The following is a 20,956-nucleotide window of genomic DNA, read 5'->3' as shown; positions in this document are numbered from 1 at the left end:
TTTAATGTATGTGATGCTTCTTTAAGAGTTATAATGCCCTCTAAACTATCAGATTCTATATTATTCAGTTTAGGAACATGAAAGTCATGTAAAAAGTTGTCTAAATTAACATCATCTATATTATCATCATTGGTATATAAAGACTCATAAAATAATTTAACTTCTTTAAGTATCTCATTTTGATTAGTTATTATATCCCCATTTTCTTTTTCTATTTTTGGAATTATTTTTGAGGTATAATTTCTGTTTTCGAGATTAAAAAAGTAGTTAGTTGGCTTTTCTCCCTCTTCAACCCATTTAGCTTTAGATCTAATAATGCTACCTCTTAGTTTATGTAATCTTATATTTTCTAATTCTTGTTTTTTCTCCTTTAATTTATCAAAATCAATATTTTCAACCGATTCTAAATGTTTTATAATATCTTTTAAATTGTTTTCTAAATGGTTCTGTTGTTTTTTCTTATGTGAAGCATATGAAATAGTTTTCCCTCTAATTTCTATTAATAACGTTTCAAAAAACAGCTGATCATCTATAACGAATTGGATCTCAGAGTCCAGAATATTGGATATATTGTGTGGATTATACACTGGAAGAGCATATTGGGTTTTAACGTCTAAAATAATTTTGTTTACAATTTCAAGATAGTCTAAATCATGCAATAAAGAATTGTTAAACTTCCATAGTCCTTTCCCCTTCTTAAATTCATTAAATTTTAATATAATAAATGGTATAGAATGGTCAGATCTGTATCCTGGCTCAATATCAGTTTTATTTACACTAGGTAGTAAGTTTTCAGAAATGAGAAAAAAATCTAGGCGGGCTTGTTTAATTGGATTACTTCTTCTCCATGTATATCTTTTATTATCAGGATTCTGTTCCCTATAAACATCAACCATTCCTAACTCTTCAATTATTTGTAAGATATTTTCTCTAGCTTTTGGGTTATTGATATTTTTATAGCTTTTATCATAATCAATTTCAGGGTTTAATACTAAGTTAAAATCTCCACATATTATAAAACATTCATTTTTAAAAGTATCTATTGATTCTACTATGTTGTCATAAAAAGATGGAGTATCTGAATTTGGCCCATAGATATTTATAAGTGTAATTTGTTACAAAGTATTTATATTCTAGAGATCTAGAGAACCAGGGTCCAAATTGACAGAGCTTATAAGAAGAATATTTGGTTAAATAACATTTTGGATGCTAAATCATCAAGTAAGGATAAAGTGTAAGCAAAACTTACCCAGGATGCATTACTTAGATACATGTGTAACCTGGCTTACAATAAAACACAAGAAAGGATGTGCCTTATATAAAGACTGAATTAGGGTACACCAGGTTTCACTGTAGGACACAGGTTCTCTAAAGCACAAGGACGATGCCTACCAAGAATGTGAGATACATGTTAAAGCAAATTTTTACTAGACCACAATATGTTGCTTGCCTACGGCTATGGCCATCAAAATACGGTATAGGTTTACGAGGGTATTTTACTTTTGATCTCTAATTTATATGTATAAATGAGCCCAAACTAAAGTGCGCTTTCCCACTAGCTAGAGTACAGATTTATGTGAGCTTACTAAAAATCATTATAATTACCCATGGTGCACTGGGGTACAGAAGTGAAAGGGACAGCAGGTCCCCACAACAGTCCTTGAGGCGAGCACAGGACCTGAGGAGCTGTGTGGATGCCCTATCACGGATCACACTCGCTACACACCCCGAAGTCATCACTGATCCGTCCTGTGGATTCTCCATAATCTCGTGAAGCTGTGTTAGGTCCTTGTATAGTGACGATAACTTGCCCTCTAGCTTTGACTGGTAAATATATGCAGAAATGGTACAATGTTTTACCGACAACAGAAATGGTACAATGTTTTACCAACAACAGAAATGGTACAAAGTTTACCGACAACAGATATGGTACAATGTTTTACCAACAACAGAAATGGTACAGTGTTTTACCGACAACAGAAATGGTACAATATTTTACCGACAACAGAAATGGTACAAAGTTTTAAATGCAGTATAAGGTGCTTTATTTCAATCAGAACATAAAAACATATATTTTTTTAACGTTTATTTATTACCACTATCTGAACCCGTTATTCACATTTTTTGTTAAATATTACATTGAAAAATATATCATTTTTGTTGCCGATTACTACAATATCTACATATACATGTATCTGGAAAACAGAAGTAACATCAAAACCATTGCTGCCATTACAATTTGAGGTCTGCATTATGCCAAACTTACCACATGTTTGAGATTGAGGTAGTCAAGTCTTCCTGAGGCTACATCTAACAGGGTACAACCCTGGGAGGAGTTCGGCTTGATAAAGGCATTCATAAACATCAGAGCCTGGCCTTGTGCCTGTGTGGAGCTGTTCTGTAGATAAAACATTGATATTGAAATATTAATATCTGCAAAGCAATATATTCAAAGTATCCAAATATTTAAATATACCGTATTTGAGCGCAAATAAGCCCCCTCTCGCAAATAAGCCCCCTCCTCACTTTGTCCTGGGAACAGGTTGGGTAAATATTTACTGACAAGAATGTTAAAATTGTTTTATCTATACAGAAATCGTTCCTTTATACCATCAATTATACCTCAATGTTCTTGAATAATTTGATTCTGCTTGACTCAGCTGTATGGACCATCTGTGTGAAGTCTGAACTGGGAACACTGACCGATGCTCCTTTGACATCCAGGGTTATGTAGTGTCTGTGGAGACAAGGACACATCAGTAATTATCTAACGTACCTAAATAGCAACATACAATGATACTGTAAAATTTATTGCTACAACAGACTTAATGTAAAGTTGACCTAGCCTGCAAAAATGCAGTTGACTTGGTGGGTATAAGTAAAAACACAGGGAGAATGTTTTTGTACCGGTTCAATTTTAATACATATTTGACCCATGCTTGTGACCTTGACCTTGTGGGTATGGACCAATTATAAAGATAATACACAATTGTGATACATGACATTTGTATCTATAAGGTTTTATATAAAAAAAATCAGCTTTTCAGACATTATTATGCAGACAAGATAAATGAATTATCAAATGTGTTACATACCGGCATTTGTCTGCAAGCCAGGTGAGGGCATTCTCCACCTCCATGAGGGCACCGCTCCGTGAACTAAGGGCCTCTGACATCATCAATACCTTATAACACAGTAAACAAGTTGTGTTATTTCTGTATTCATATAAACCTTATAACAATGACTTACTGACTGCTTTTCAAAAAATTAGTGGAAAATCAGAACTGACTACTGTTAACGGAAAATCAGCAGCAATTAGTGGTTTATATATATGAAAGGAAATATAGCCTTTTTATGAGAATTAGGTTCTTAGATTGGAACAAAATTTACTGTAAGATATGATGTCATAATGCAAGTGATACTTCTCCAAATATTTTATATCACACTACCTGCATTATATTATCTCATTCTTTGAAATAATCAAAAACTGGCTAAGGAACTCAAAATGATAAAACATACAGCAGTCATGGAATAAAATATAAATTGATATCAGCCATGGTATAAAACAAACTAATTTTCAACTATTATTGATCATGGTCACAACAATACCGGTAAATAGCTTTTAACATGGGGTCTTATATACCTGTCTTTCTAGTTGTATGATCTGGGACTTCAATAGTGTGATTCTTCTTTCGTCAAATTTCTCGTGAGAATTTTCAGACACTAACTGGTTATACAGAGATCTGCAAGCAACATAATAAACATGAAAGTAACATTCAGACTTTAAGTCTTCTGGTTAGTTGTACTTATAATAATTGTACATTAATACAATAAACAAAGCGATACATGTTTTACTGGGGAAAAAAATCAATATTCTATTCAATTATTATTATTATTAAATGCTTAACGGTCCATCAAGACAGGATAGGTCATTAGGGCCAACAAATGGTTGACAAAAACAAATGCAAAATAAAGACGTCGAACAAACTTAAGGTAAAAGACAAACATCAATTTGAATATTGAAAGTGGCTATGGTGACTCAAATTTTATTAAAACGACCAACAGCTTTCAGATACCATTGGTAGCCTAAAACTGTAGAGACAGTTATGTTTTCGAAAAGAGACTTAAGACATGTAATTATATAAGTGTTTTACTGTAAATGGTTATTCTATTCAAGAAATGTTATTTGTAAATAAAAAGAACTTAAGAGATCCAGTCTCTAAGAAATGGGTCTTAGTATATATATATATATGTATAATTATCTTACATACCTTACATCCTCCAAATCTTTTCTGAGTTTGTTATTTTCTGCTTTTAGTGACTGCAAATTAAATACACATATGTATATGCAAATGAATGATCAATAATCAAGAGCAAAGATTAATAAACTGTACACCAGAAAATTATCGCCTTGTCAAACATTCGCCAAGTGTTAATTTTTCCCTTCACATGTAATGACTTTATATGTTATATTGTGTAATAATATTCGCTGTCATGGTAAATTTGCCCACGTTGCACAGGGTGTAAAAGGCAAAAGTGAAACTGTTGCAAAAACTTCCAGGTATTGTATAACACAAAATGTTTGCTGTGTATTCCGTCTTTTCGTATTGCAGAGTTATCTGCTCTTGTGAGCAGGTATTGATTGTTATATCATTTGTTTGTGAGAGTAAGTTAACGACATCAATTTTTGAGAAAACGACGTAATTTTCTCACACAAACCAATGACGTAACAATCAATACCTGCTCACAAGAGCAGATAACTCTGCAATACAAAAAGATGGAATAAACATTGGTGGTTTTATATTGAACTTCGAAAATAACTAAATTGAATTGATATACTTGACCACTGTTTGTTTATATGGGGTGGGGTATCCACGAAAGTTTGTAACATGAAACAATCTTAATGACTGCAAAGCATGATAGAAATAACCCATGAACATTTCATGTTATACAGTATACATTATATGAAAGTGCATGTAACATGGATATGTAATTCTAAAATTATCAAAAGCATAAATTAACATAATCCTACAAATTACAAAACCCACATAATTCAAGGTACATGTAATTGTTTACAACAGACTTATACAATATGCATACCCAAATAAATTACAACACACATTGTAATTGATATTAATGTAGTGAAATGTATACCTGTATAAATACTGTTATACATCTACCGGTAGCTACTAGTTCATCACAACCAGGAAAAAAACCCACAAAATAAGTCTAGTATTTTTCTCTGGGCTGTATATAATACATGTTTATATAGATATATATTTCAACTACATGGTACATAGTTCTTTTATTGTCTAACCATATATAGCATCTATCCAAAGCATTTTTTCAAAATAATGCAGCATACATTTTAATTCTTTATATCTATAATAATGTCATTCTAAGACTAAGTAAATGTTGCCTCAATAAATAATACACAATATTAATGCCACTAAAAGATTGACATCTGTATCATGTATGATGGAACATTTTGGATATCTTTAATGCTTGTATATGTAATTTCTCATATAGGTTTACAATATTTCCCCCCCCCCCCCTCTGTGACGCTTGAAGACTACCTTGATCTCCTTTTCGGCCTTAGTGAGGCTTGCACTGCTCCTGTTCTGTGAAGAAACACTACTGGCCAGACTGCTGTCCAGACTTGGGGCCAACAAGGAGGACATGGTCAGTCGACCAGCCATTGAACTCTTCATGGTCATGGCTACAACATCAAAATGTGAATTATAATTGAACACCTTGTCTATGATGGAATATAAGTCTACTGTTAAAAAGATACTTAGGAAAGAAATCATCTGTTAAAAAAGAAATTCCGTCATAATCAATTCATCATTGAACTTTCCAAAACTCCCATCTTGATATGCTTTTAGACAGTGCTGGGTACTCTGTTTTTTATGAATAACACTATTGAAAAAGTATACGCTTATCACAAGTATTACCATATATTTTGTTAGTGATATAAATATAAGCCTAAGGAGCCTGTGCAAAAAAAAGGTAAAAAAGTGTGTGTGTGGGTCCTGTTGGGGTTGCCAGGTTGGGGGGGTGTCTTGTTACCAGGTGTAAGCCTGTGATTTATATATAAAATAATTAATAATTTACAGATCAGACAGTTGGCCAAAATCAATGTAAGCACATGTTTTCTAAAACTTACATGTAGATAACTGTTTTAAATTTTCATATTACTACAATAACTATGTATGTCTACATTATATTAGTTACTGTTTTCTTTTAAAACACATGCATGCAGTTCAAATCAATACAATTGATGGAAAAAATACTAAATGTAAATGCTGCAAAGATGACAGATGTATATATATATACATACAGATGTTATACACAAAATGTTTAAGTCTTGTTGACAGAATTTTAGACACCTGTGCTATTTTTAATTACAGTAGATTCCTCTTAATATCACTTCCCATTTGTCAGAGAAAAGCATGATATTAACCGAAACATGACATAAACAGAATACATATTTTCTGATGTTTTTTAACCCTCAAAACCGGAAGTGAACTTAGTCAAATGCCTAAGTGATGTGGCTCTACGAAGAAGATTGATATTTTGTAACTAACCTTGTTCTATACCCTAGTTGAAATATAGATATAAGTATAGAAATAAATTTATTATTTGTATTTCATTTCAGTACGCAGTTACATTTCATATTGTTAAGTAGCAAAATGACGATCAGTACGTTTGTATAATTATGATTGTTTACTGCAGTAGTGATGTAGACATACAAGTGTTTGGCTGGTATTCTGCATCAAATTCAATTGTAAACATGAGACTTGGTAAATATTTACCTATATCTTGATATTTATACTGTTCTTTCTCTAGTGACATCTTTTTATGGGTTAATTTCCTTAGATATTTGCTGCAAGTGTGTAATCGAAGATAGTACACATGTTATAATTAGTTGAAAGAATACATCACACTTGGCATTAGAAAAGTTTACAGATGTTAGACTGCCCTAGCTCCCCAACCACAGGTGAATATCATGTTAACAAGTATGTAAGTCAACCTATTGTTTAACAGTCAGCCAGGTGTAACCTATTGTTTGACAGTCAGCCAGGTGTAAAAAATACCCTGTTAGGTCAAGGCATTGTTTACATAATGCGTCCAGGGTGTGAAAGAAGGTCCCCAGGGCATTTATCATGAATCATTACCACCATTTACCTGTATTTTTTTTGTGGCAGTGGCCAAAATAAAGTGATATTAAGAGAAATCAACATAAAATCAGGTGATAATAAAAGAATTGAATTGCATAGATTATATAGCAGGAAAAACGGTGCATCAAAAAAACATGATAATAACCGAAAAGTGACATTAACAGACGTGATATTAGGTGAAATGTACTGTATATTACACTGGATTGCTTATCTTTCGCTGTATCTTTCGCTGTTATCTACATCGTTGTAAGTTTTTTTAGCTTTTGGAGATGTCTTGATTGCATTTCATTACTTATTTCAAATGTCCAACCGATTGCGCATAAAATGATAAAAGTCCATTATTTACACATTGATGAGTTGTGGCGGTATATACATGTAGGTCATGTTGCTCACACAAAACCTAGACCTAGCTATTTAGGTTCATTGCTGTAGCAATCACTTCCGGTAGGCTGTTCCATGTTGTTATTGTTCTATTGTTGAAGACATTTTTTTTTACTTCAACGCGAAACGGTTTCTTGAACAGCTTTTTTGGATGCCCCCTGGTCCCCACATATGGTTGATGTTATCTAGGATCTTATATATTTCGACTAGGTCGGCTCTTTCCCTTCTATATTCGAGCGTAGGCAGTCCCAGTTTTCGCAACTTTTCATCATATGGTAGATTTGATATATATTTTTGATCCGTTTTGTAGTCCCTCTTTGCACATTTTCGATGGAGATTCTGTCCTTGACAAAGATTTGGGACCATATAGGTGTTCCATCCTCTAAATGTGGTCTGACGAGTGATTTGTACAATAGAGTAAACATAACTGCGTCCATATATGTGAAAGTACGGAAGATAGTATCCAGGATTCTGTTAGCCTTTGTAACTGTTAGTAAGACTGATTGGGGGTATATTTGATCCTTTTTAAAATATTGGTCTTACGATTGCTGATTTCCATTGTTACGTAACTTTCCTTCATTAAATGGTTTGTTGTATAATATTGTCAGGGTTTTTTTATGGAGTTTGCTGTACTAGCTATAAGTTGTGGATGGATGTTATCAGGTCCCTGTGTTTTGTTTGGATTTGTCTCCTTTATAGCCTTAAGTACAACAGGCTCGGAAATAATTACATCACGGTTATTATTAATTTTGAACAGATATTCAGACTCCTTTGATCCAACCACAGGGGTTCGTTAAAAATGTGTGAAATACATATATGCTATACTGATATAGTCTCCTGTGATTAGATGTGCTTTGACCAAAGTCAGTATTTCAGATATTTACAAGTAATTATTAACGAACCCCTGTGGTCCAACTGTCAGAAGCCTGAGAAGGGCATGAATCGAGTCACTGTTAGTATCGAAGCTATCAGTACAAGGAATGATTTTAATTTGTATATATTTTAAAAGTGGCAACGAGATACATGCCAATCCACAACGACTAAGAAATGTAACTGCACTCAAAACTCTGGCACTGCTACTCACGTTGGAATGTTTACATTAGCATGTTGACTCCTCGCGCCATGTTTCATTATTGTAAAATTAGAAACAGTAAGGTTAGAGTATTGCTAGAGTACTGTAAACTATTGTTCTGGAAATAAACATTTTTATTATAATTTTACGACATTAGACATTTGAAAACAACCCGGTTTTTTTAAAATATAAACAACTGAACTGTATACAAGTTTTTTTGGCAATACCTGGCGAATATGCTTCACAAATTAATCCGGAAACTTCGGAATGAAAACAATTACCGGTTTTGTCTTTACTTTTATCCTTTCAAAATTACTTCCGGATGTCACTGTCACTAAAAAAAATTTCCGATGACAAAAGATGTATGAACGTTATATATAATAACCCATGACACATGGCGTTATATATAACTTGATCTGACCTGTATTGAAAGTTGTATAATGTGTATATACTGACTCGGCTGACAAGATGGTGGATGTCCAGGTCGTGAAAGTCCTGGTGATATTCGGACTGTTTTTATTCACTGTGGTTCTAGGGGTGCTTCCGTTACTCATCATCAGGTGCATGCAAAAACAAAGTGCACGTGGTATAAGTTTTCACAAACAAATCTGTTACCGACGGACGTTAAGTGTCCTGAGTTGTTTCGCAGCTGGTGTCTTCTTGGCGACATGTCTGCTTGGACTTCTCCCAGATGTTAGGAGGGATCTAGAAAAAGCACTGGTTGCTCTTCAAGTGAAAACGGACTTTCCTGTTGCCGAGTTAACAATGGTGTTTGGACTCTTTGCAGTACTGACAATCGAACAAATTGTTCTCACTGCTAAGGAAAGAAAACCAGGAAACTGCCAAACAAATAATCACAATACTGACAATAGCAAGACACCTCTTCTGAAGGAAGATCATGAAACCATAGGCAACGCTGTAGACCAAAGGGGATTTAACCAGTCCGTCTCAAGTGAACATTCAATATCAGGTATAAGTGATGAACCTATCTATGCATCTCGTAACTTCGACAGAGAAAATAGTCTCGATAGTCACGTCCACGATGACTTTGTACATCAACATTCCACGCTCCGTTCACTGCTGTTGCTACTTGCAATATCTCTCCATTCATTGTTTGAAGGACTAGCAGTTGGTCTTCAAAAAAATACAGAGTCAGTTCTGAGTATATTCATAGCTCTTCTGCTGCATAAAGGAATTCTTAGCTTCAGTTTGGGCATGAACTTGGTTCAGAGTAAACTTTCAAGGACTGCAATAGTAAGGTCTTTAGCAATATTTGGATTATCTGCTCCTGTTGGAATTGGGATTGGTATTGGTATCATAGATCTGTGGGATTCTAAAGTATCCAGCCTTGTGCAGGGCATTCTCCAAGGGATTGCCTGTGGAACATTTCTTTATATAACTTTCTTTGAAGTGCTTCCTCATGAATTCAATTCTTGTGACATTAGATTAGTGAAAGTAGTCTTTCTGATAGTAGGGTTTAGTACAGTGACTGGAACAGTTTTCCTAGAACAAAGGTTTGGCTCAGGGTAACACATATTTGTTATGCCATTGGTGCAAAAAATTAAGAATCTAATATTGTTTGTAAATAACAGCATATATATATATATACCATTTATCATGTTATCAAAATAATGTTATGTTATTCTATAATAAATATTATTCAAATAAAATTAATGAACAATATTTACTAAACTTGTTTTCATTGCTGATTATCATGTTCTTATCTAAATCATTATCATCTAGCCTAGTACTCATGTTCATGTAATCATGATCATCTTATTTTGAGAATTAGATTGCATGTGCAAAAATGGGAATAGTGCAGTTGAAATAAAGCTCTTGTACTCCATTTAGTTTTTAATTTAGCCTCATCGTTGAAATGTCAAATTCCAGTGTCAAATTGTGGAAAGAAATCAATTGGACTTCATAAAAATAACACATAGTTCTGAATCAGTTAATCTTAATGAATACATTTTAAAAATCATTTTAGTACCACTGATACCTCTTGTATACGTTGTACTTGAAGCATTTGTAGCAAATGCCATGGAAAAAAGATATAGTAATATATGATTTAGTTAAATATATATAAGATATGTCAATATGGTGTTAAAATTCAATAATAACCAATCAAATTTGTTGAATAGATATCCAAAGCTTGCAGGACATGTTAATTAGTGTTATATTATGTACACACTGTTCAAAAGGACGGATAATCCTAAGAAGACTCGCCATGAAACTCTCCAGCATTCTACTGAATACTGAAAATTTAGCCTTATCCATAACATAACAGTAATTTAAAGATCTGGAAATTAATTTTATGCATACCAAATTAAGTTGAAAGTAACCTATTTGTTTCATGTTATTGCACAGAAATAAATGAACCAATTCGAAATGGGTAGCCTCATCAATTATGAGTAAATACAAATTCTTCAATTTAGCAACATGACACTGCCAATATGTAGGAGCAGACCAAAGGTTAAAACTGAACCATTTTTGGAGAAGTTATTACACGGAAACCTAAGAAACCAATCGGAATTTGGCAGCCCTCATATTGGTAAGTAAATATGCAGTAGTCGAATTGGAAACCAAACCTCACCTGCCATTTGCCAATATGTATTACTATGTGCACAACAAATTAGGATTTTTCAGCCGTGACATTTACCTTGAAAGTATCATTCCTCCTGCCGACTAGCCATATCATGATTAGTGGCTTTGACCTTTTAACAGGTCACGAGATATCAATGACAGGGATAATTGTGTGAAGTTTTGTAAAATTTTGATTTTTTTTTCAGGAACTTTCCAACAAAAAATATGAGGAAGGACAATATACCAAAAACAGGTGTATCTATATATATTCAAAGTACAAGTTTTAGGTAACAGTATACACGCGCAAAGTCCGCTAAAAACAAACACAGTTATGTTTCTGGAAAGGATATTAAATTTCAACATTTTTTAATAATTGATATCACGGTAAACAATTCAAAAATATTTCGGACCAATTTTGCTTTTTTATTTGCATTGAAAATGTACCAAATGATATTTAATTGGACGAGATGTAATTGAGGCCGTTGGTGTTCATCACGAGCCTTCGACCTATTAGCACGAGGGACGTAAACGTGCACAGACATAAAATCCAAAAATGAAACATGGCCTCTTCCCTTTCAAAATTTCCTGGGTCCGTTCTGTAGTTTGGGGATTTTCGGTAAGATGAGACTGTATCAGACGAGCTTGAGTGATCGAACGCTGTTCACCTTTAATTTGTAACTGTGCATTTTCTGTACCCGTGGACACAGAAAACATCATAAGTTCATTAATAAATAATTCATTCTCTTGACCTTTTCGTATAGAAACCATGCATGTACTGTATTCTTTTTAAAGTTACGGACGTGTAGAAAAGTCTTTGAAAACAAATCCATGGAGTTGACAATCTATTTCATATCATTTAATTTTACTGGTACATATATGTTAGTGTTCAAAAATTCTACGGACACTTTTATAAGGACTTACGTGGCATGAACATTTTTCTAGCGACGTAATGCTAACCGGAAGATAAAGATAGTTATTTGTATAAACACTACAATAACATAAACGAACGTTCCCGGTTAGCTAACATTAAAACACGCTAAAATCATCTCTTAGTTTGACATCCCTATTCCTTATATGAGAGTATCGGAGAGGAACGCTAACTTTGAGAGGATGCAATTTTAATTATATTTTAAAATCCAGTTGTTTATTCCATCAGCCTTACGGCTTTAAAACACAAGATATGTAATATGATAATTATCATATACCGAGTGATGTACATGTATAGGTAAATAACATCCACTATAATGACTGAGAACGCTCATAGAATAAAGAGGGATTTTCAGAATTAAAAATGAAATTCGTCATCAACATCACATTTGTTGTACGTCTTTTTAAACTTATTGATAATAAATTACTAGTATATTCCCCACTTAATATATTCCGCTGGTGAGGAGATAGTCGGATATTGTAAACCAAACTTGGCCACCAAGTTTTAATACGTCCCTTTGGCGGAGTTCCGTGTATACATTTGACAGGTCTTGAAAATCTACAGCGTAAAAATAATTTTCTGTAAGTTCAAACGTGACTGTACCTCCACAGTTGTTTCTAAAAATACCGTATTGTTAGCTTATTCAAATAGACATGAAACTCCAGGTCATACACCGAAGACATGCGTACGTTTTGTATAAACCACAAGGCCATGAGATGTCCAAATATAGCTGTAACAAATCTCAGGTCCCTGTAGTATAAACCACCTCTTGCTCCACCCCCGATTTCAAGTTTAGCTACGTAACTAAGGTTTGCAGCAGACAGTCCTCCGATCAGTCAAATCGGGTTAGAAATTCGATGGAAAGTTTTCAAAAGGTTACTTTATGTTCACTAAACAGCACGTACACACATTTTCACATAATTAAACGCAATTCCGATGTTTCTGCTATTTTCTGGTATGATTGTTTATGTAAATACTTATGTGTGTGTACCACATATTTACCATAACAACATATTCTACCGTCGCTTCATTTGAATCTGAACACAAAATCGTTGCCTTAGAATGCAGCGAATAGAAGATACCATTATAATTGGTCAATACCAAAAAGTGATATTTTCACACTGTGAAAATATCACTTTTGATATTTGTCACAGTGTGAAAATATCACTTTTACCAAGTTGATAGAATCCGATATATCACTGGCAAACATGTAATAAAAATATTTCTACATACTGCATCGTTAGACACACCCTACATGTAGGTAGGAATAACACCCATCAACTTGAAGACAACACAAATTCCTTACGATGACACTATGATAACTAATATACTACACATATTTTATAATTTCTTTTCAGCTCATTTGATGACATGTTAAAGGTTAAAAACAATTCATACTTCAATTTAACTAGATATAAAAAAAACACATTTAGCTGTATGCTGTTTGGCAATGTATAGCAGATGCATATTTATGAAAGTCATGACGAAGGTCAATAAAATAGTTTAGCGCCCTGGCAGCTGCTAAAAGCTTTTAAAGAACAATGCACGTGCAAATTTCCGACATAATCCGACAAACATTGTACAAGTTATTCATTGTTAAATTATATACATTCTTGACTATTGGCTACTTACAATGCTAAAATGAAGGTTGAAACTAAATATGAAATAAGCTCCTTTATTAAAGCATGGTGTGCTTTACAGATACCGCTTAAACAGATACATGTAGAGTTGTACAGCGTAAAAGTTACCTCTGCCGTCACAATGAGAACTGCTTTCAGGTTGGTGAAAACATTTAAGAATGGTAAAGTTGACATCAAAGTTGTTGCAGCATTAACGAAGATCATTGCTGCTGTGAAAGCAATATTTCAGGATGATGGTTGCTGTACTGTTTCTGAAATAGCTCATATGGTTGGCATTTCACAAGACAGTAGTACATTTCACATTTTCTGACCATGTGCTTAAAGCTTTGTGCCCGATGGAACCCCCCNGCTAAAAACAATTCTGAAAAGTACGGTGATTTCGCCTCAGGAAAGCTGTCAGAGTTACAAACAGGGAATGAGACATAGCTGGGTTAAAGGAACGGTCTTCAAGAAATCAAGAAAGGCCAAAGACTGCAAGACGTATATAAAGGGCCAAGAAAGATAGCTCATTTACTGATAAGAATATCTAAAGTTAGTTAACTGGTAACATAGTTTAGCTAGTTTACTGATAATATGTGTCTAGTTTATTTACTGATTACATATATCTAGCTGGATTACTGTTTACATATTTAACTAGAAGGTAGCTGTTTACAATCTGTCTTCATTTGTATACTATCATCGATTATATCCTGATGTCATTGTTCGATTGTTTTGAAATGGTGACAGATGTAGATAGTGGTCTAACGCCCGAGGACAAACGTCCTATTTTACTTAATCTTACCTGTACTGAAATTTCAGTAATGTGTATTGACTGAAGCGGTTGGCAAGATGGTGGATGTCCGGGTCGTGAAGGTCCTAGTGATATTCGGACTGTTTTTATTCACTGTGGTTCTAGGGGTGCTTCCGTTACTCATCATCAGGTGCATGCAAAAACAAAGTGCACGTGGTATAAGCTTCCATCAACAGACCTATTACAGAAGGACCTTAAGTATCCTGAGTTGTTTCGCAGCTGGTGTCTTCTTGGCGACATGTCTGCTTGGACTTCTCCCAGATGTTAGGAGGGATCTAGAAACGGCACTGGTTGCTCTTCAAGTGAAAACGAACTTTCCTGTTGCTGAGTTTGCATTGGTTTTTGGACTCTTTTCAATACTGACAATCGAGCAAATTGTTCTCACTGTTAAGGAAAGAAAATCAGAACACTCTCAGACAAATAATAACAATACTGACAGTAGCAAGACACCACTTATGAATGATGATCATGAAATCGTTGGCAACCGTGTCGAAGAAAAGGGAATTAACAGGTCCATCTTTAGCGAACATTTAATCTCTGGTATAAGTGATAAACCTATACTTCATTCAATACCCCAGGATGAGGACAAGGAACACCTCCACGATAATAACGTTCAGAATGACTTCGTACATCAACATTCAACGCTCCGTTCACTGCTGTTGCTACTTGCAATATCCCTCCACTCTCTGTTTGAAGGACTAGCAGTTGGTCTTCAAACAAATACAGAATCAGTTCTGAGTATATTCATAGCTCTTCTGCTGCATAAAGGAATTCTTAGCTTCAGTTTGGGCATGAACTTGGTTCAGAGTAAACTTTCAAGGACTGCAATAATAAGGTCTTTAGCTATATTTGGATTATCTGCTCCTGTTGGAATTGGGATTGGTATTGGTATCATAGATCTTTGGGATTCCAAAGTATCCAGCCTTGTGCAGGGCATTCTCCAAGGGATTGCCTGTGGAACATTTCTTTATATAACTTTCTTTGAAGTGCTTCCTCATGAATTCAATTCTTGTGACATTAGATTAGTGAAAGTAGTCTTTCTGATAGTAGGGTTCACTACAGTGACAGGAACAGTTTTCCTAGAGCAAAGGTATGGCTAAAGGCAACATATCCTTTAAAATCATTGGTGCTACAAAGTAAGAATCTAATATTGTTTGTTAATAGAAATATTTTCCACAATTGTTATGGCATTTGACGAAATGTATTTTAAATTAAACATGATATGAGCGACTTTTACTTTATTTTCATTGCCGATGATAATATCCATTATTGAACGATAACCACATAGCATATATTGAATAACCATGTCACCACGATGTTCTTAGTTGGGAGTGGACGTTTAAAAGTCAAGAAGAGATAACTGTGGTTAAAATCAATCCTAACCTCGATATATGTAATGATATAATTAACCTCGGAGAAAAGGGGGATGAGGACCTCAAACGTAAATAAGAATATCAACACAGCACTGCTGTCAGTTGTTATCATTACGCCTTAAGCAGAGTAGGGATACTGTTTCATAGTGTATAACATTTCTGCCACAGCTGCCCTAGTTTATAAAAACTATGGCCATCCATTTCACGGTAGAGTTGTTGGTGCAACATCATGTTGATCAAACGGTTGATTAATATCTTCCGTCAGTTTGACTGTATACACTTATATATGTTATTTGTATATATTGAACTTGTACATTGGCAATACAAACAATACATAGCCAGGTTAACGTAGTCAAAAATAAGGCATTAAGGCTGATGTCTTCATAAAAATAGCTCACTGGACTTATAACATGTCAATCTATTTTGCGATCCAACTGAGTGCTTAGAAATGACCCACAATTTAAAGTTTATTTACATACATAGGTCATGCGGAGCCTTATTTCTTTTCTACTAGCTGTGAGAGGAGATCCGACCTCAAATAAAGATAGATGTTGCCATGCGAAACCACTAAAATCATAGTAAAATCCCCTGGTAATACATTTTGCAATTTATAAATAAGATAACAAAGACTAAGTTACCTTGATCGATAAATGAACTTTCGATGATGTGCCACTTGATGATATTATGTGATTATATGAATGCGCTAGACATGTTATAAACATTGAAGCTGATAAGTACAATTATGCTTATAACAAGTTTAGCTCTTTTATAAAAATATTGAATGTTAAGAAAGGACATTTTATATGAAGTTCACGTCTTGTTTATGGTAAAAAGGTCTTTAGTTGTACACATATTTACCGGTTACGCGGATGTTTTACTATGATAGTAACAATCATCTTCTTATGAGGCTGGTATACCTCTCCACACATAGTTAAAGATAAGTAAAGCCCCGCATGACCTAGGTATATAAATGATCTTCAAATAACATGTCATTTCGTAACATTCAGATGGGTCGCTTAAGAGATTGACATGTTATAAATCTGGCGAGTAACTTTTATCATTACATCAGCCTTAATGCCGTATTCTGACTTCGTTAACCTGGTTATGTACCTTTTTAATAGCTCATGTACAAGTTCAATATATTTAAATGTTGAACCTTAACGCTGTAAATGAAGCGATGTGATTTTTGTATATTAATTGGAAATAAGTACGCGGACTGAATCGGAAAATGTAATGACAAATAAAGTAGAAAGAAGTCACACAAATCGGATAACTATTTATCATACTTGAAGATAGAGGTTCTACAATAATTTCATTTTCTCTTTCATAAAAAACCTTATTGGAGCTAGATTAACAAAGGTCACGTATCGAAAAGGTCACGGTCTCTATCTAAACTGTATAAATTCTTATACTTATCATGTACGATGTAGTATAGCCAATATTATATAACATACCGTTCATGTATGATAAAGAATACACATAACATGTAAAAAGTGTGTAACAAAGTTTATCGTAGAACATACCATAGACCAACAACGTGTTCACGTGTAGGATTGTACATAATAGTACATAATATAGTACAACAAAGTATACACTTGTAGCATTCTATATCATAGTATTTATATAGTACAACAACGTATACACGTGTAGTATTGTACACCATAGTACATAATATAGTACAACAAAGTATACAAGTGTAGGATTGTACATCATAGTACATAATATAGTACAATAAAGTATACAAGTGTAGGATTGTAAATCATATTAATGATATAGTACAACAAAGTATACAATTGTAAGATTGTACCTAATAGTACATAATATAGTACAAAACAAATTTAAAAAACGTTACATATGTCATAGTAAATAGCATATCACAACACTCTGTACATAACAAAAAAAACATACTACTGCATAACATAATACAACAGAGTACATAGCATTGTACAAAACAGAATACAGAAACTGATTATCACATAGTTTTATTAACTTACATGTAATATGTGTAATACATAGTGTATAATATAGTTCAACATTCTGCATAGAACACAAAAACATATATAAAATAACATGATGTATCCCTTACACTTAAATCCCGACACATGCAATTTCATTGTTAATTTCAATAATAAAAGTATTCACGTTTGGACATATTATAAGCTAAAGAAACTTTGATACAGAGTATGTGTTCGTTAGTTTAAATTCCAACTCTTTCACCTCGAGGATAAATCTATGTCCATCTCATACATTTGTTGGTTTTCCGTATCGCTGTTCGGTTGATCAAACCCTGAATGATATAAGAGCTTCCCCAGGCGACTTGTCATTGAGCCGTGTATCTAGCTATTGATGGTTACATCGATGGCCCCGCCCCCTTAAAATACTAGCCTTGCTCAAGTCAAACACTTTTATCAAACTTAAACATCATATTATCTGAGTGGATGACTATATGTTTCACACAGTATGTGTTTAAGGTATTTTGTTATTAATCTGTGATAAGTCTGAAAAAGTCTAGAAAGATACCAGTCCGCATTGAAACAATGCTGGCCCACATACGTCTACTACTCGCAACAGAACGATACGAGAGTATCTAGGTCCATTCTTAAACAGACCATTTGCTTGGCTTTAACTTCAACATATTTATAAATAAACAGAAGCACCAAAATCATTTTCTTCCAGCTGGCGATAAACATATCCAGGCGGCGATAGAGATATAGCATCACTATCATCTGTATCATGGTTTGAGAGAAACTGCTACTTTTATTATGTACTGTCCCCCACAGCGGGACACTGCATTTTGTCATATTCTCTCCGGTAGCATGAAGTCGGACCACTCTTTCTTTAAACTTGAACTCTGATGCGTCTGTATGGGTGCTATCCCAATACCCTCTGGCGATATTCGGGCTAAAATTAGAGAAAAAAATCAGAAAACACATCTATTGAGAAACTGGTTGCGTCATGCCTTAAGCATCGTTAATTTACATGAACTTTGACGCGTTTGTATGGGGTACTTTCTGTTTCACAACCTATTAAATTGTCATACAGTCACTCGACATATGAAGTTAGTCACATTTCCACGTTTTTTGTTTCCGTGTTTCTGTCTTTTTCCAGTATTTCTTTTCTCGTGTTTTCCAGTACTAAGCTACTTCTCTTACCCGAGGACCTAGCTTCTGAAGCTGAATGGCGATATACCGACGATTGTGAAGCTGGAGGATTCGGAAAGGGTGTCAGCCCAAGCCTCGCCTTTATGTACTTCTTGAAAATGTATGATAATGCTGTTAACTATTTCGTCAATACCGTCGTCAGCTTATCTCAGTTCAGCGGAAATGCTCAGCGCATATGCATTTCACAAAGTGCTGGTTGAAATGTCATTGTACGTTGTAAATGTCAGCTCTGACCCTCAACTGGCTTCCAATGTTATTTTCTGTTTGATATTCCAATATATGTACACGTCAAATTTCTTTTTGTATTTTCCCGTCACAATAGTTCTTAGACCCCTCCCTTTCTATTACCGTATAATTAATTATATAATTCTGTTACTGATTGCAACTAACTCGTATGGACAGTTCAATAGTATATTCATTCCAACTGAATGAAAGCTGCTGAAGAAAATATTTGTCAATGACTCTTTAGTGCTGAGACAGGCCTCCAGGATTATCACCAGGTATCCAAGCGCACAGCACATCATTTGACAAATCCCAGTGTTACTTCCTTTATCTTTATAATGGGATGGAGCAAGTTTTTCACCAATATAACTTAATTTGATTTGATAGGAAATGGATTTTAAGGTTGGAACCATCAGGAACAATTTTTGTTATTTCATCTTATCAATACTTAAGGTCTTCTCTGTTGACATCAGGTAAGAATCTTGCACTCGATCATTTCCTTTGAAGGTATTTTAAGACTGTTTTTCTGGATGTGCTGTATCTCAATTTGTGACAGAACAATGGGAAACGTTTTAAACATAGAAGATTGATACAATAAAAAATCTATAAAACGAGCCATGAGAATCCGATCTTGATAATTTGATTTGAAAAGTTGTTAAATTTTATGTATTTTGTTTTGATATTTTACTGAATAGTAGGCCCATGTTCACATTTCTGTGACTGTATTACTTTAATTAGTATTTAAGTTATTTTTGAATAATTTTATTTAGATATCCCAGTTCAATTCAGTCCGTTCGACAGGGGAATCCATGCCAAAAGATAATTTTTAATAGTATTTTGAATATTTCATGTACCTATCTACGTCGTTTCCAGCTGGTACGCAATGGAACCCCTTATCAAATTTGCGAGTTTAATTGGTACTTAATCATTTATATGAATTTCGTTTTATCTTGACACTTGAGAGAATTAACAATACAATAATGTCTTTCTCAGATGAACACCTTCTATGACGTTATAATGTTGTAGCAAAGCCGTACAATTATATGTATATATATGTATCAAAATAATAACGAGTATCTAATGTGCAAGCATGTACGTATACAAGCGCTTTTGTGCCAGTAACAGCGTTTCATCATTTTCTACGCATTCATATTGAAGTGAGTTTTAAAAAAGGATTTAATTACATTTTTTTTAAAAGTTTTTAATGATTATTATTTTTCTTTTACAGAATGGATGTCCATTTTTAGATATTCAAATGTTGTTATGTTGTATATTTTATATGTTGTCAAATATAAATGTTGTAAATATATAACATTATTTGAAGCCCAAGTATACCTGTAAATATGAAAGCCCAACCGACGTAAATATCAAAATAAAACATTTGACATATTATTTAATTAATGTCAGGTCCAGGCAATGAAAAAGATCTTTGTGATCTGTTACTTCCTGCATTTACACATATCATTAATAATGACTTCGAGGCATCACAATTTCATTACAATCGAATTGACTACGACTATAAATACTGAAAGTAATTGAGATTGCAAACAGTGTTCTTTTCTAGGAGTAGGACCATCTTTTTAGCTTTAGCTAGCCCTTCTGGAACACAATGTCTTATTTATTTG

General features: G+C 34.0%; 2 protein-coding genes across 2 annotated transcripts in view; one reads left to right on the top strand and one right to left on the bottom strand.

Annotated features, from left to right (window-relative positions):
* The window catches only part of LOC110458338, an 18,697-nt gene extending 10,002 nt beyond the window's left edge, over nucleotides 1-8,695 (bottom strand). The window contains exons 1-8 of the mRNA XM_021509997.1: nucleotides 8,647-8,695; nucleotides 5,577-5,719; nucleotides 4,272-4,321; nucleotides 3,644-3,743; nucleotides 3,096-3,184; nucleotides 2,623-2,737; nucleotides 2,267-2,398; nucleotides 1,606-1,824 (exon numbers count right to left, since the gene is read on the bottom strand). Of these exons, the coding sequence (XP_021365672.1) occupies nucleotides 1,606-1,824; nucleotides 2,267-2,398; nucleotides 2,623-2,737; nucleotides 3,096-3,184; nucleotides 3,644-3,743; nucleotides 4,272-4,321; nucleotides 5,577-5,717 (846 nt within the window). The 5' untranslated portion in view covers nucleotides 5,718-5,719; nucleotides 8,647-8,695. The remainder of the gene's footprint in view (nucleotides 1-1,605; nucleotides 1,825-2,266; nucleotides 2,399-2,622; nucleotides 2,738-3,095; nucleotides 3,185-3,643; nucleotides 3,744-4,271; nucleotides 4,322-5,576; nucleotides 5,720-8,646) is intronic.
* A 254-nt stretch (nucleotides 8,696-8,949) lies between these two features.
* On the top strand, nucleotides 8,950-15,796 carry LOC110458332. The gene is made up of 3 exons (XM_021509991.1): nucleotides 8,950-10,160; nucleotides 11,070-11,185; nucleotides 14,603-15,796. The coding sequence occupies exons 1-3, from the start codon at nucleotides 9,103-9,105 to the stop codon at nucleotides 15,673-15,675; spliced, it is 2,247 nt and encodes a 748-aa protein (XP_021365666.1). The 5' UTR covers nucleotides 8,950-9,102; the 3' UTR covers nucleotides 15,676-15,796.
* Nucleotides 15,797-20,956: the final 5,160 nt, after the last annotated feature.

The sequence above is a fragment of the Mizuhopecten yessoensis genome, unplaced genomic scaffold, assembly GCF_002113885.1.
Source record: "Mizuhopecten yessoensis strain PY_sf001 unplaced genomic scaffold, ASM211388v2 scaffold9541, whole genome shotgun sequence".
Taxonomy (NCBI): domain Eukaryota; kingdom Metazoa; phylum Mollusca; class Bivalvia; order Pectinida; family Pectinidae; genus Mizuhopecten; species Mizuhopecten yessoensis.
The sequence above is the reverse complement of the archived record's forward strand: the minus strand, read 5'-3'. Positions and strand labels throughout refer to the sequence as shown.